Raw genomic sequence first — 15,044 nt, 5'->3', positions numbered from 1 at the left:
CAAGTGATAATCCACGATGGGGGGACCACGTTGATGATATTGATGAATATTACTGTCATGCGCTACCTTGTGGGTGAAGGCGATGGGCGCGCTCTTCTCGATGGCCTTGAGGAAGTGGAAGGTGGAGCGTTCGAGGTCGTACCACTGGCGCGCGACGGCGCGCAGCAGGAAGCGCTCGAGCTGGCGCACGCTGACCAGCGGCTCGGTGCGCAGCGTGCGGCCCGAGCGGTCCAGCAGGCCGGCCTCACCCGCGCCGCGCTCCAGGCGCAGGCGCAGGCGGCGTGTGAGGATCTGCAGGCCGGGCGCGGCGGGCGGCGCGTCGTACGCCAGCACGGGCAGGCGCTCCACGCTCTCCAGCACGCCTACCAGGTGGCGAGCCAGCAGCGCCGCGCCCCCGCCCTCCGCCCAGCGCCGCACCACCCCCGCGCGCTCCCCGCACATGCGCTCCGCTTCCGCCATCTCCTTCTCCTCTGGAAACATCATCATCACTAGCTTCACCAACCTCAAAACTATCAGGTCGGAAACAATGCAAAGCGAGTTTTATAAAATTCTATTCTATTTATTATATTCAATTAAAATAATTTCCTATGGCATCCATGACTTTCTGCCAACAACTGGGCAAATCACATATCCTTTTCTTGAAGAAAAGTGTTCATCTTTGAGTAAACAATTTAAAGTCCTCTATGACATTGTTTCAGTTATATATTTTCTCTCTTATATTTTCAGTCTTAATCATTTAGTCATTTATTTTCGTCCGCCTCCGTAGTGTAATGGTCAGCACGCTTGGCTACCGTTCCGGAGGTCCCGGGTTCGATTCTCAAGGGGGGTAAAATAAATATAAGTGATTTTTTCACTGCCATATTTATTCAATATTACCCTGGACTGGTATCTGAAGCGGAGGGCTGATCACCTTTCCTTCATGTGTAAACGATCAAGATAACACTGCGTTTATATGACGCAGTGCCCTATAGGGGTGCGGATAAGGGTATTATTATTATTCAGTCTTAAAAATAGCTCATAATTGCAAAATAGGTAATAAACTGTAGGTGAAATATCCAGGAATAATGGAGAATGCAGTAAAATATATCATATTGTAAAGAAGCTAATTTATCAACGGTTTGTATAGCTTTATGGGGTTGTCCATTATCGTATATGGGTTAATTTACCTGCTGAATGCGGGTAGAGGATCATACGAAGAGCGGGGGCGAGACCCGAGGAGTGCAACTCGTACGCCGACAGTAGTCCATCATCTCTCAGGAGTTTCTCTAGCTCTTGCAGGGCGGTGAGCAGAACAGAACGCCAATCGCCTAGGAATCATATTGCTAATTTAATGACACAACATTGGTACAGTAAAAGTTTGCCAATTAAAACAATTCAGAGAAAATTAGTGTTCATATTATGTATACATTATTTAAATTTCATATTATTTTTGTAGGCCTAAGTGAAAAATATATATATATGGCAAAGGGGTCAAATTTTTCATTATCTAAGTTTGTTCTGAAAAATGTCTAAAATAGTGTATTCCATAATCTGGCAAAAGGATATAGCTGTAGTAAAAAGCAATCAGGATATTACCATTGTTCTTGAGTTGCATGGGAACCACGTTCTTGAGGAAGTAGACGAGCGTGCTGAGCACGGAGACGGCGGCGCGGGGCTCGCCCTGCGCACGCGTGAAGTGCGCCTCGTGCAGCGCGCGCGCCCGCCCCGCCACCTGCGCCTTGAGCGCCTCGGGGGAGCTGCGCGCGCGCCCGCTGCGAGCCGCTCCGGCCCCGCCGCGCGTGCCCCGCGCTGTCGCCGCTCCCGACCACCCGCTGCCCATGTCCGATCCTGGAAAGTGCAAGTGTGAGAAATAGTAAGGATTACAACATTTTGAGTGAGTCTCTCCTTAACAAGAAAGGTATTTCTACCCGTTTGATCGATTGATGCTTAATGACGGGAAGGGTATTTTTACCTCCTGCACCGGTCTAATTTCAAAGTCAGTAAAGAAGTAATTTTTTAATATTTTGTTTGAATATTATATATCTTTGTTAAGGTCTAAACTATATGTACACAATTATCGAATCTTGTCGCGAGAGGTCCACAGGCATAAAAAAAACCCGTCCGAAATATGTTAATAAAAGTTTTCCTCATTCCAACATAGATGGCTGTTGTGAACTCGCATGTACTGGGTCACGAGATTGATCAATTTATCAAGGAGTTCTAAATTTTTTAGTGTGGTTGTCAAACATGGGTAGAATTGGTGAATGTTAATAATAAATAATTAAACCCTTATCCGCACCCCAATGGTGCATAGGGCACTGTGTCTTATAAACACAGTGTTATCATGATCGTTTTACACATGAAGGAAAGGTGATCAGCCCTCCGCTTCAGGTACCAGTCCATGGTAATATTGAATAAATATTACAGTGAAAAAATTACTTATATTTATTTTTACCCCCCTTGGGAATCGAACCCGGGACCTCGAGAATGGTAGCCGAGCGTGCTGACCATTACACTACGGAGGCGGACAAAATGAATGAATGTTACACATGTGTAAAGTGATCACTTAACCAGGCCATGATTAGGGTTTAAAAAAAATTATAGTTGCGAGTTTGTTTATTATCTTTAAGCAAAATCTGACCGGAGTATGATTAACCAGTTCCCAGTTTATCTCGAGCGTGACTTGGGCGAGGAGTTTGTATCGCATTAATGAATCTGAGTGCCACTCGGCAAATCGTATTTCAACTTGTCTGTATTGATTTTCTTGAGCCAAATTATATATTATTAATTAAGAAAGGTGTGTTGAGATTGTTTGGACATGTAGAACGAATGAGTGAGGAAAGAACTGTAAAACAAATTTATGAGGCGAATGCAATTGGAAAAATGAGCAGAGGAAGACCGAGAAAAACATGTCATGATCAGGTATGCCAAATACTTGAAAGTGGTCAGGTAAGGAGTTGTAACAATCGGCGGGTTTGTATGAGGAGATGCATGAATGTGGAAGAGGCGAAGAATGTTTGCAAAGACAGAGTGGTGTGGCGTTCTATTCTCTCTGCCTACCCCTGCGTGAAGCGGCGTGATGGTTAGTTAGATGGTTAGTCAGTTTTTATTGACTAACTCGAGCAGTGTTTGGGCAGTCTTGTTTCGACTTGTCGGTGATGATTTCCCGCACCCAAAACTGTTAAGTAGTTAAAAGGGTAATCATTTCTGAGTGAGACAAACTTACCGAGAGTTGTTTCCGCTGTAAACGAATGTTTGGTTCCGCGGTTGGACTCAAATATGAATCCCGGGAGATCCTCACGAAGCAATGTGGCTTGTTGCTGGCCGTCCGAATTGTGAATTTGGAGTTCTTTTTCCCTAGTGAAAAAATAATATTTAAAAAAAGTTGCAGGAAGTTACAAAAATATTGTTCATAAATTGAGATACTTCGCTCACTCCTTTCAAGAACGTCATAAATCAAAAAACTTGATTTAATAGTTTAAAAATATAACACAATGTATTAAAAATAATATCAAGCCACTTATTGAACTTTTTACTGAGCAACACATATTTTTAGGTAAAAGCTGAAGGTTTTTCTCTCCATTTGAAAAATATTTAAAAAAAATAATTAAACAATACCTTTTCTTTAAAATGCAAAAACAACACTTTCTGCCCTGTAGCGGGTAAATATCAAGTTTAAATACGCCTATTTTGCCGGGATATAGTAAATTTTCCGGGCATTCCAAAAACATGCACAACTGAAAATTGACAATTTTTGATTTATGACGTTCTTGAAAGGAGTGAGCGACTTGTGTACATAAACAACAAACTGTAAAGGCATTCCTTTATCGGCATGTTTCTCATTTTTCTGCTCTAAATTTGCTGATTTCAGATTGATTTTTTTCAAAAGTATTGTGGTCCTATCAATTTAACAAGCTTTTACTGTAAAGGTAATTTAAATTGCAATATGTAATTCAGAAATACAAACCTCTTAGATGTAAGCGTCCAATTTCCGACTATGAGTTTGGTAGCACCGGGGTTAGATAATATTGGCTGAGGACATGCAGATTTTGCACCTGTGCGAGCTCTCTGCAACTTCTCTATAAACTCTCCACGATTTTCTGTTAAAAGTCATCAAACGTATTTAAAGCAAAGACAATACAAGCAAATATAATTCTAGTAACAAATGCAACACTGTCTAACAGTTCAATATCATCTGCAGAGAAGAACAGAGTACATATTGCACTAAAAGAGAATAGAATGCAGTCTGTCTGATGTTAGGTGGTGTAGCACGCTGACAGAAAATACGGTACACGTGTGTAAAAAATAAATGGGTATCTACAAATCTGACTTAGTTAAAAAATAAACAAATTACTGGGGCTATCTTTAATATTGAACATTTCACTAAATTATCTTAAACATATGATCGTAATAAAGGTTTACAAATTTATCAACATTATAATAAAAAAAATACATGAGTTTCGGAGCGCAAGATATTTAAATGAAGTATGTATTAGCACCTTAATAAATTCAAATATACACACATTAAAGCGTTATACACCAAAAACTAATAGTTTGTAAATCAATTTACATATTTACACAATGAAATATTAAGAAAAATTTTGTATGTATAAAAAAACTACAAATTTAGAAATTTGCGGGGTATTTGTATAAAGGTAATTATTACTAACGTACGGAAAATGAACCCATTACAAAAAAAAAATTCTAATCAAGTAGTGCTCGTTTAAATATGGAGGATGGATTACCTTCGCTGGTAAGGGGTTCTGAATTTCTTCCTTTTCCTATATTCGGAGAAAAATAAAACAGGGCAGGTTAAACACAATGAAATGAAAAGTCAAGCGAATGAAGCAAAAAAATAGGGGTTTACAAATCATATCATCTTAAGTACCTCTTCGTGTCACTCTCAGACTCCCGGTCTAATGAAGGATTACATAAATTAATTTATTTAAATATTCATTCTTTTATAAACGAAAGAGGAATTAAATCATTCCAATGGGGGGATATGAAAAATTTATTTACTTGACTAAAATTAAGAAGATATTTTATTAATCAAAGACTTTATATATTTAAAAGAAAATTATATATTTCAACCATTAATTAATGAATGCGAAAACTATGAGTCAATGTTTTTGTGACATAGATAAAGCAGTAAGTAAATGTAAAACGATAAAATTAATTACATTTTTTTTCGGAGGGTATAATCCTTATACTGACTTATATAGTGCACCTTCTTAACTTTGTCAAGAAAAGAATTATGTTTATTTAACCATTAAAACCATTACAATGAAGTGAAATATGTTCAAAATTGAAATGAATATTGGGAAATGCAAAAGAATGATAAATTAGCGTGCAAACTATGCATAACTGAAAAAGAAAAGATTTTATCAATATAACTAACTAACTAACTAACCATCACGCCGCTTCCCCGCAGGGGTAGGCAGAGAGAATAGAGCGCCACACCACTCTGTCCTTGCAAACATTCTTCGCCTCTTCCACGTTCATGCATCTCCTCATACATACCCGCCGATTGTTACGACTCCTAACCTGACCACTTTCAAGTATTCGGCATACCTGATTGTGCCATGTTTTTCTCGGTCTTCCTCTGCTTCTTTTCCCGCTAACATTCGCCTCGTAAATTTGTTTTACCGTTCTTTCCTCACTCATTCGTTCTACATGTCCAAACCATCTCAACACACCTTTCTTAATTTTATCGCTTATCTCAGCTTTGCATTCCTTCCTTATTTCACTATTCGTACATCTATCATACATCGTCTTGTCGCACATTCTTCCGAGAGATCGCATTTCGACTGCATTCAGTCTACTTTCATCCTTCTTTTGCCAACTCCATGTTTCACTTCCATACATTAGAGTTGGAACCAGGACTCGGTTGTGCACTGCCAGTTTAGCTTCCGCTGATAGGTTTTTATTTGCTATAACTGATTTCAGTGCACCATTCACTTTGTTCCCAGCATTGTTCATATCAATATTATTTTTATAATGTTTTTACTGTACATATTCCATGCCAATATCTCTCGATGATAAAAGATGTGGTAAAGTTATAGAATAAATTGAAAATCAGAATATCACGAACTCTCTATGAACCAAAGATATTATTAAAAGGACATATCGCTCACTCCTTTCAAGAACGTCATAAATCAAAAATCGTCAATTTTCAGTTGTGCGTGTTTTCGGAATGCCCAGAAAATGAACTATATCCCAGCAAAAGCAGCATATTTTTAACTAAATATTTACCCGCTACATGGCAGAAAATGTTGTTTTTGCATTTTGAAGAAAAGGTATTGTTTAATTATTTTGATAAATATACTAAATATTTTTCAAATTGAGAAAAAACCTTCAGGTTTTACCTAAAAAGATCTGTTGCACAGTAAAAAGTTAAATAAGTGGCTTGATATTTATTTTTGATACATTGTATTATATTTTTAAACTTTAAAAACGTTCTCCTGAAAAATTAAGTTTTTTGATTTATGACGTTCTTGAAAGGAGTGAGCGATATGACAGTGAGCATAAAATATAGAATTTTTGTGCTATCAAAAGCAGTTATAATATAACTATGAATTGGTTGGAATACACATAGATGCGGGAGATATCCTTTACTATGAGATGCATTCACGAGGCAGTAAGAAATAAATACATCAGTCAACATGTTCATTACATGCAGACAGGTACATATGCATACAGAGCGGTGCATCTAGAGGAGAAGGGGTTCAATGTAAACAAAACTCTTATTTTCTTCACTTAATCGTGTTGTAAATCTATCGTTTGTGATGTTGCATCGCAATATTGAATGATTAATTTTGTAGGAGTCCAAAACAAAGTAGATTTATTTTTATTATTAAAATAAATAAAAAGTCAGTGTTTTTATTTGTTTGAATACAGTTCCACCAAGAAATGTAAGTAGACAAAATCAATTACATTTTGTCAGTATGTTTTTAATATTGTCCGCCTACGTAATGTAATGGTCAGCACGCTCGGCTACCGTTCTGGAGGTCCCGGGTTCGATTCCCAGGGGGGGTCAAATAAATATTAGTGATATTTTTCACTCTAATATTTATTCAATATTATCCTGGACTGGTGCTTGAAGCGGAAGGCTGATAACTTTTCCTTCGTGTGTTAATGATGAAGATAACACTGTGCATAATATTATACAATAATGCAGTGCCCTATTCATCATTGGGGTGCGGATAAGGGTTTGAATTGAATTGAATTTCAATATTAAAGAAATAATTGTGCTCATAGAACATAAATGAATGTTTCATTTGGCACTTTCAGGTAAACCTAACCTACTTGTGTTTGAAAATAGGAACAAAATCATTTAAGAGCAGGGGGTCGAAACCAGGAACTTTGGCTCAAAGCCCGCAACACTAAACAATGGAACTTTAACCTGACTCTCATCTCAAATTGGTAAAAAAGATATTTGTATTTTTTTACACTAATTAAGATGGTTATTCTGGAAAAAGCGTGTATTACAATATTACCAATAATATACAAATCAAACTTGATGCAAAATTCGACCAGAAATCTTTACATAATGATTGCAGACACGCAACATCCTTTGTCGACCTTTGAAAAGTGAAAAAATCATCATCAGATTCAATGCGCCGATTCATTATGTTATCTAGATATGTATAAGACTATTCTATCTAGTGTGATAAAAAACAATCAGTTATTTTAAATTTGGATTTGAATCAAAACAACAAAGCAAAGAAAAAGATCCTATGTACTGGATATTAACCTAACCTTAGCTAACTGCGCATTAACAAAGCGTTCGGGCACGCCATGGATGGCTTCATATCGTCCAACTTTGGATCCACAGCAATTTGATGCCCAATTAAGCCAAAGAGATGTCAAAATGAACTAGTATGACTAAATGAAGATTAAATTGACGCACGAGACTTCATGATCATTTATTTACATGTCTATTTATACATATATTGACAAACGGAAGGCAGGAAAATATCGGTGTTGAAAAGCAAACAGAGTTTTTTTTTTTAGTTTAAAATACCCAATTTCTAATAAAATGAATGGTACTTGATACAATATCTGACATAAATACTGTTTAGGCCCCTTCTGCTTGACTACACTAAGAGATTTGTCACATGTGACCCCGCACTAGCATTATAAACATTGATATTGACAAGCATTACCTTGGTAAACTTTACTGTTATTTTAGAGAGAAAAATACCTTTTTTTTAAAATTGATAATGTAAACTTGTCGTAAACACAAGTTGACAACTAGTTTCAAAATTTCATGAATTGATTTGGCAGTCATTTTGCGGTAAAACTTATCCATTTTTAATTTAAGTTTCTCAATCATTTTCAAACACCGTACGGTGTTTGAAAATTATACGTAATGCATTGAAACACATATCACAGAATATTTTAAGAAATATGTAGTGGTATTTACTAATGTAATCCATTTTAATGTAAGTAAAACTTAAATTAAAAATGTATAGTTTCAAAATGTCTAAACTGTAAAATGAAACATTCAGAGGCTAGTAGGGAGGCGGAGTTTTGGGATTGGGGCCTAACCCAGAAGCTCCGACACTTATCACGGGAGCGCGATATGGAGCGGCGATAGAATGGGTGTAGGGCAAGTAACCTGTGTTGTCGGTCTGGTGCTCCGGGCTGCCGCTGGAGTACATGGTGGCGAGCTTGCCGTCCAGGATGAAGCGGAACCAGCCGTTGCTGCCGTTGGACAGCTCCAGCGCGGCCGAGTCGCTCCACAGGTACAGGCAGTCGCGTCCGCGGCACAGCGACCAGTCCCGCCAGCAGTACGCGCCGCCGAGACTCAGCTCCAGAGCGTCCTCCGCATCTACACACGCACACTCTCAATATAGGAGTTATATCAACACGCCAACAAATAAACTGAATTATTCATCTCAAGATAGATGAAGAAGAATATGGAAGTCTGGGCATTTACAGGGCTTACGACTGTCATAGGCTGATTAAAGTGATCGCTTTACACATGTGTAACATTCACCGATTCTGTCCATGATTGACAACACACTACCCAATTTTCGGAACCCCTAGATATCTTGATCAAACTCGTGACAATTCATTTGAGTTCACTACCGACATCTATGTTGGAATAAAGAAAACTTTTACTAAGCAAAGACTCTCATGGGTAAAATTGGTGAATGTTACACGTGTGCAAAGTGATCACTCAAACCAGCCTATGACAGTCGTAAGCCCTGTAAATGCCGAGATTTTCATATAATTCATCATCTTTCTTGAGATATCAAAAAATGTATAAAATAACTCCTAAGCGTAGATAATTCAGATTTGTGAACAAGTATTTGGACACACTCAAAATGTTGTCAATTTATTTTATCATTGAACCTTTTTTAATTATCAAATGTTTCTCAAGTCAAAATTACTGGAGCGGCCCATATTTTTTAAATTATGAAATTTGAATTATCATTGTTATAATTATTAATAATATACCATTGGACTGTGACGCCTGCTCCTCGGGCGACTGGTCGGCAGTGGGCGTGGAGGCGTCGGAGGCGGTGGCTGCCAGCTGCTGCACCTTGGAGATTACTCCGAGTCGGGCAAACTGCTCCAGGTACACCTCGCTGGCCTTCTGCATCAGCTCCTCCGCTATCGCCAGCGCCGCCAGCTGACCGTCCTCGTCCTCCTACAGGCATCGACTCAATTACCGACTGCTGTACGCGATACTATCCCCATTCAGGCAAAAGTCCCTAACCGTGCAATTTAAAGCTCTTTCTCTTATTCACTAACTCGCTTGATACAAGTCTAAACTGAAAAACATGTTGCACTAGTGACCTGACGGAAATGCGGCATTTACACCAGGACAATTACGATGCCACTCTAATGAGCTATCAAACAAAGGCGTTCAAATCACAAATATTCATTACGAGATGCCACATTCACACATAAGTCAGTAGTGTTGGCAGTTTGAATATATGTTAAAACATTTTCATATTGGCAATATACATGACATAAAATATTGTATTCACGGCCATTGAGTTGCTTTTTAAATTGTCAGAAATATAAATAAGGAAAAAAAATAAAGCAAAAAGTTTTTTTTGCCTTTTAAACTTTAAGAAATAAAAGCATTAACTCTTCCCCGTATTGTATAAATTGACATCTGTATTTAGTGAAAAGACTATTTCATTTTGTAATTTCGCCTTTATCTATCATGCTCTGTCACGCAATATTTTCTACTTTCATTACTGACTTGGGCTGAAATAATAGCTTCTTAATTTTAACAATGATAATTGTGTCTTTTGCCTGAACAGGAACTTCCTTTCACTAAATATATATTTTTTTAAATCACTTTCATTGGAGTACAAATAGAAATGTTAAAATTTAAAACAATAAATTGTATTATTACATATGTACTACAGCCTACATTCCAAAAGTTATATCTATTTAGTACTAAAGAAAACATTATTTCCACAAAAGTATTAATCACATGGACACGAGGATATTAGAAACAAATGAATAATTCCCGAGGCATTCATTTTGAGCCATATTGAAAAAACACATATATGTAAAACCGAAACATCAAATATGAGAACTAGGATACAGTAGTAAATCATCGTAATATAGAAAGGAATTGCATGAAAATTTTTGGTATTTACAATATGTAAAATAGCTCGAAAACAATTCGGTTTGAAGATTTGTATTTGCTACTAATACTCTCCCTTTTTTTACGTGTAGGTAAGGTTTATTATGGTTTAAATATGCAATAAAAAGTAGCAAAGTCAGCCATGACTTGGTTAGAGAAAATATAGTGAATCAGAACTATCACCGATCTGACAAAGGTGCGCCTGATTAAAGCATAGGTGTTCCCGATCTGCATTTACGGAGCAGAAACTTGGACCCTAAGAACGTCAAAAACTGGAGGCATTTGACATGTAGTGCTAGAGGAAAATGTTGGCAATCCCATGGACAGCAAAGGGAACAAACGCATTGATCTTGCAGTAGATAAGGATCACGGATCGTCTTTCGACTCTTTGCCGAAGGAGAGTTCTCCAGTTCTTCGGCCAAATTGCTCGTAGACCACCAGACACAACCTGGAGAGGCTCGTCATAACCGGAGGCCTAGAAGTTTAAAAAGCTAGTAGTAGATCTCCAACCCGATGGACCAACTGTTGCGGGAGCTCTAAAGGCTGAACTATGCAGGGACCAATGGCGAAGTGTTGTCCGAGGTTCCAGAGGAAGCCAGCAGGTGGGTCACAATCCTCAGCAATGAGGGAAGTGACCGGAGAAGAAGAATATGCAATTTTGAAGTATGGCGCATATCGGCAGTGAAAGAAATGATTATGCAGTATGCGACTTGGTAAAATGTATCAGTGAATGTCTCTTTCCTATTCATTTGTCATTCCTAGGCATTCGTGATCGGAAAAACCGGGAAGTACAGCGCATCTAAGATGATTATTAACACGAGCCGCCGCACGCCGGATGTTAGTGGAGTGCTGGCGGAGGACGAGATGAGTACCAAGCTAGGAGGCGGTGCACACACGGAGTGGGGGGGCTGCCGTTACCGTGGGGGGAGACCTAATGTAGAGGTGAGCGGGGCGGCGGGGGGTACGCGGAGGAGCACTGCCCACCCACCAGCTACACACCGACTCCTGCAATACGGTACACACACAACTAGACTGCCCGTCACTATCCGCTAGCCGCCTAATGCACAAAGTAAGCTCCCGCTCCCAAACACAAGTAACGCTAACACAAGACAATATTAAGGCAATGCAACGTATGACATGACAATTTCACATTATATTAACATATTATATCAACGCTGAAATGCAAAGAGTTATTAGATTCATTAAGAGTCATTTAAGATTCGGTACAAAAACTTCTTTAATGGGTTTTTTAATTATAAAATAAATAAACAGCACTACTGTAAAATCATCCAGGGCCAGTTGTAGCAATATCTCTTTTCACTTCCCACATTGATATAACTTGTTATTCCCATTTAACATGTCATAATCATACATTTTAATATAAATATTTGGATCTAGAAATATTTATGCCTATATTTGAATCCCAAATGCATTATGTAATTTATCTTTATGTTTTGTGGTGATAGTTTTCAAGATAAATCATATAATTTATCTTGAAAACTATCAAAAATGAAATTTATCACAAAAAATAGACTAAATAAGTACAATATTGATTAGCATCATTGTAAGCCTAACTCTATTTTATTTTTAATAATTTTGGCATTACAAAATTGACTATGGATTATTTTAAGAAGTTTTATTGTATTAATTGTAATTGTATTTATAGAAGTTATATTGTATTAATTGTAAAAAAAACTAACTAACTAACCATCACGCCGCTTCCCCGCAGGGGTAGGCAGAGAGAATAGAGCGCCACACCACTCTGTCCTTGCAAACATTCTTCGCCTCTTCCACGTTCATGCATCTCCTCATACATACCCGCCGATTGTTACGACTCCTAACCTGACCACTTTCAAGTATTTGGCATACCTGATCGTGCCATGTTTTTCTCGGTCTTCCTCTACTAATTGTAATTTAATTGTAATCGTATTAAAAGAAGTTAACAGTGTCACGAGCACCAACTCAGCGTACTGCACCAGCTGTCAGTGAAGGTGGTGATTTGATTTGATAATTTACATATACCAAAACTATTCACTATGATTTTCACATCAAAATAATTTGTTGTAATTTTATATAAAATATTTCTTTAGATTTTTATTTAACACTGATAGAATTACAAGAATTTGGTAATATTTTTCCTTTCGCTGTAGTGTTCCCGATACTATAATTCCAGCCCTCGAACACTCGCATTTTAGAATAATTAATTTGTCATAAGCCATGCGTGTTCTCCGTGGATGGGCGGATGGCGAGTGCGCTCACCTCTATGTCCAGAACGGAGGCGATGAGCTGCGTGAGGGCGGAGGCGGCGGGCGTGTCGGCCAGCGGCGAGGCCAGCAGCAGGGCCGAGGGGCAGTAGTGCACCATCTTCCTCACCAGGCTCAGGCAGGCGCGCTTCACGCCCGACACCACGGAGCCCAGGTAGCGCGCGCAGAACACGGGCAGCATACGCCTGATAACCCACACACAATGTGACACATTGTAGAAAAAAAATTTATGGGACGGAAATATCAAACCTATAACCTTCAATCGAAACTTAAAGTATAAATTATTTTTTCTATGAGTTTTTTTACCAACTTTTTTATCATTCTTAGCAGTCAACCATTGTGGTTAGTATACAAATACTAAGTTTAAAATATATCGGCAAGTTATTTGCATAAAGGGTTGTGGAGGATCTACCCTGAGACCCGAGACCACTATCACCCGCGAAAATCGTAATCGAGTAAGTAGATTGATCTACAGGGTCGAATTTATACATTAAATTTCAAATAAAAAACCAAAATGTTTAAATCAACACTAAAACTAAATAATTTGTCATATAAGAATGACGATTAGATGCTTAGTCGCAAATGTAATTTATACATATATTTGAAGTATAGCATACATAAGTACTTACGAGAGGTATATAGGGGCCATTTCCTTGTCTCCGAGAGTCTGAGCCGTGGGGGCTTCGGTCTCCGGATCCGTGGCCCCCAAGATCAGCCACTCTCCGGGACACTGCAATATGGCAGCTACTTCCCTGTGCCCTGTGGTGATAACAAAATGGTAAAAAAAAAAACAGTTCCAAGCCAGTTATATCGAGCGGTAGTAGGGATGTTATTAAAAATTGAAAGAATCACCTTGGTCGTGTCTCTCTCTCGCTTTGTCTAATGGTGTTTTACCATCTTCATCTCTGAGGTCGGCGTTAGCTCCGTGTCGAAGGAGGACCTTGGCTACAGCCGGGCGGCCGAAGCAAGCGGCATAGTGCAGGGAGGAACTGCGCTGACCTTTATTTACATCAGCACCTGCCCAAACATAATAAACAATATAATCACCATGCACTTTCATTTAGAAAACGACAAATTAGATTTCGACAATGAGATTTGGCTGGCGCACCACATCCCAGGATTAAAGTGTTCTTGGCAACACCCACTACATCTTCCCTTCTTGCCCATATTCTCTCGGTATGTCACCTTTCTCCCTCCCATCCTGATGCATGTGGGTAAAGGGATTCCAGCGCTTCGGTATCCTCCTTCTGCTCTTATTCCCCTCCACTTTTTCAAATACCAATCAAATACAAGCATTTGTAGATTGACATCTTCGATGTGGCGAACGGCATGTTAAAAATACTGAACAACTTGCCAGAGACAAAATAGTGGGAATCTAACTTTTATATCTGAGTCTTCCAGGATGAATACATTTGTCTCTCAGTCCTTGGGATTTGCAACAAGCGTCGCCAGAGCCACATTTCAAACGCAACATCCATATACCGATGGCCCAAATTGATTTTAAAGGAAAAACGTTTTAAGGAATTAACTATCTTATGCGAAACCGACAGTTTAACATTTCCCACAGGATTAGTGTAATACTACAGATAGTAACGAGAAAAACATGAAATAGGAATGAATGATTTACCTCTTTCACAAAGGAACTCGACCATCTCATGCGTGCCGAAGGCCGCGGCCCAGTTGAGCAGGGTCTGGCCGACATCGTCCATGAAGTTGACGTCCACGTTGCCCGACTGAACGGCCTCCATGAGCGCGTCCGTGTCCTTGCTTCGGATGCAGTCGATGAGCTGGCGGTGCGACTTGTCGCTGCTGCACGCTTCGCTGCGCTTCAGGGTGCCCGACGCGCCCAGGGTCCCTCCTCCACTGGCCCTGGAACGCAAATCCACATCATTTCATTTAACAATAAAATGAATCAATTTTACAATTGAAATATTATTTATATAATATTTTAATTGTTAAGTTAATAAAACATGTTTATTCAGAGAAAATGTTTTATTTGATTATCTCAAAGCACCAAGTAACATATCACTAATGGTCGGAAGGCTTTAAGTATCACTCGAACTGTGACCATTCAATACCCAAATTTGGACAGTTTGTACTCCATCCATATTCTTGCCTTACCACTTCCTAGAGGCTTTAAATCTCTTTTTAAAATCATCGATTTGGGGGTAAATAGAAAAAATATA

At 38.8% G+C, this 15,044-nt stretch overlaps 1 protein-coding gene across 8 annotated transcripts in view; it reads right to left on the bottom strand.

The window, feature by feature from the left end:
- Window positions 1-15,044, bottom strand: part of Ufd4 (ubiquitin fusion-degradation 4-like) — a 48,815-nt gene that overhangs the window by 26,389 nt on the left and 7,382 nt on the right. For all 8 annotated transcript variants that reach the window (XM_088276751.1, XM_088276782.1, XM_088276776.1 and 5 more), the window contains exons 10-21: window positions 14,486-14,727; window positions 13,711-13,875; window positions 13,488-13,617; window positions 12,854-13,043; window positions 9,445-9,637; window positions 8,600-8,812; window positions 4,725-4,760; window positions 3,947-4,079; window positions 3,206-3,336; window positions 1,576-1,827; window positions 1,167-1,307; window positions 67-470 (exon numbers count right to left, since the gene is read on the bottom strand). In XM_088276751.1, the coding sequence (XP_088132877.1) occupies window positions 67-470; window positions 1,167-1,307; window positions 1,576-1,827; window positions 3,206-3,336; window positions 3,947-4,079; window positions 4,725-4,760; window positions 8,600-8,812; window positions 9,445-9,637; window positions 12,854-13,043; window positions 13,488-13,617; window positions 13,711-13,875; window positions 14,486-14,727 (2,230 nt within the window). The remainder of the gene's footprint in view (window positions 1-66; window positions 471-1,166; window positions 1,308-1,575; window positions 1,828-3,205; window positions 3,337-3,946; window positions 4,080-4,724; window positions 4,761-8,599; window positions 8,813-9,444; window positions 9,638-12,853; window positions 13,044-13,487; window positions 13,618-13,710; window positions 13,876-14,485; window positions 14,728-15,044) is intronic.

The sequence above is a fragment of the Brachycentrus maculatus genome, unplaced genomic scaffold (assembly GCF_059751285.1).
Source record: "Brachycentrus maculatus isolate JH-2025_06_01 unplaced genomic scaffold, ASM5975128v1 h1tg000039l, whole genome shotgun sequence".
In the NCBI taxonomy this organism is placed as follows: domain Eukaryota; kingdom Metazoa; phylum Arthropoda; class Insecta; order Trichoptera; family Brachycentridae; genus Brachycentrus; species Brachycentrus maculatus.
This window is presented reverse-complemented; position numbering and strand designations above follow the sequence as displayed.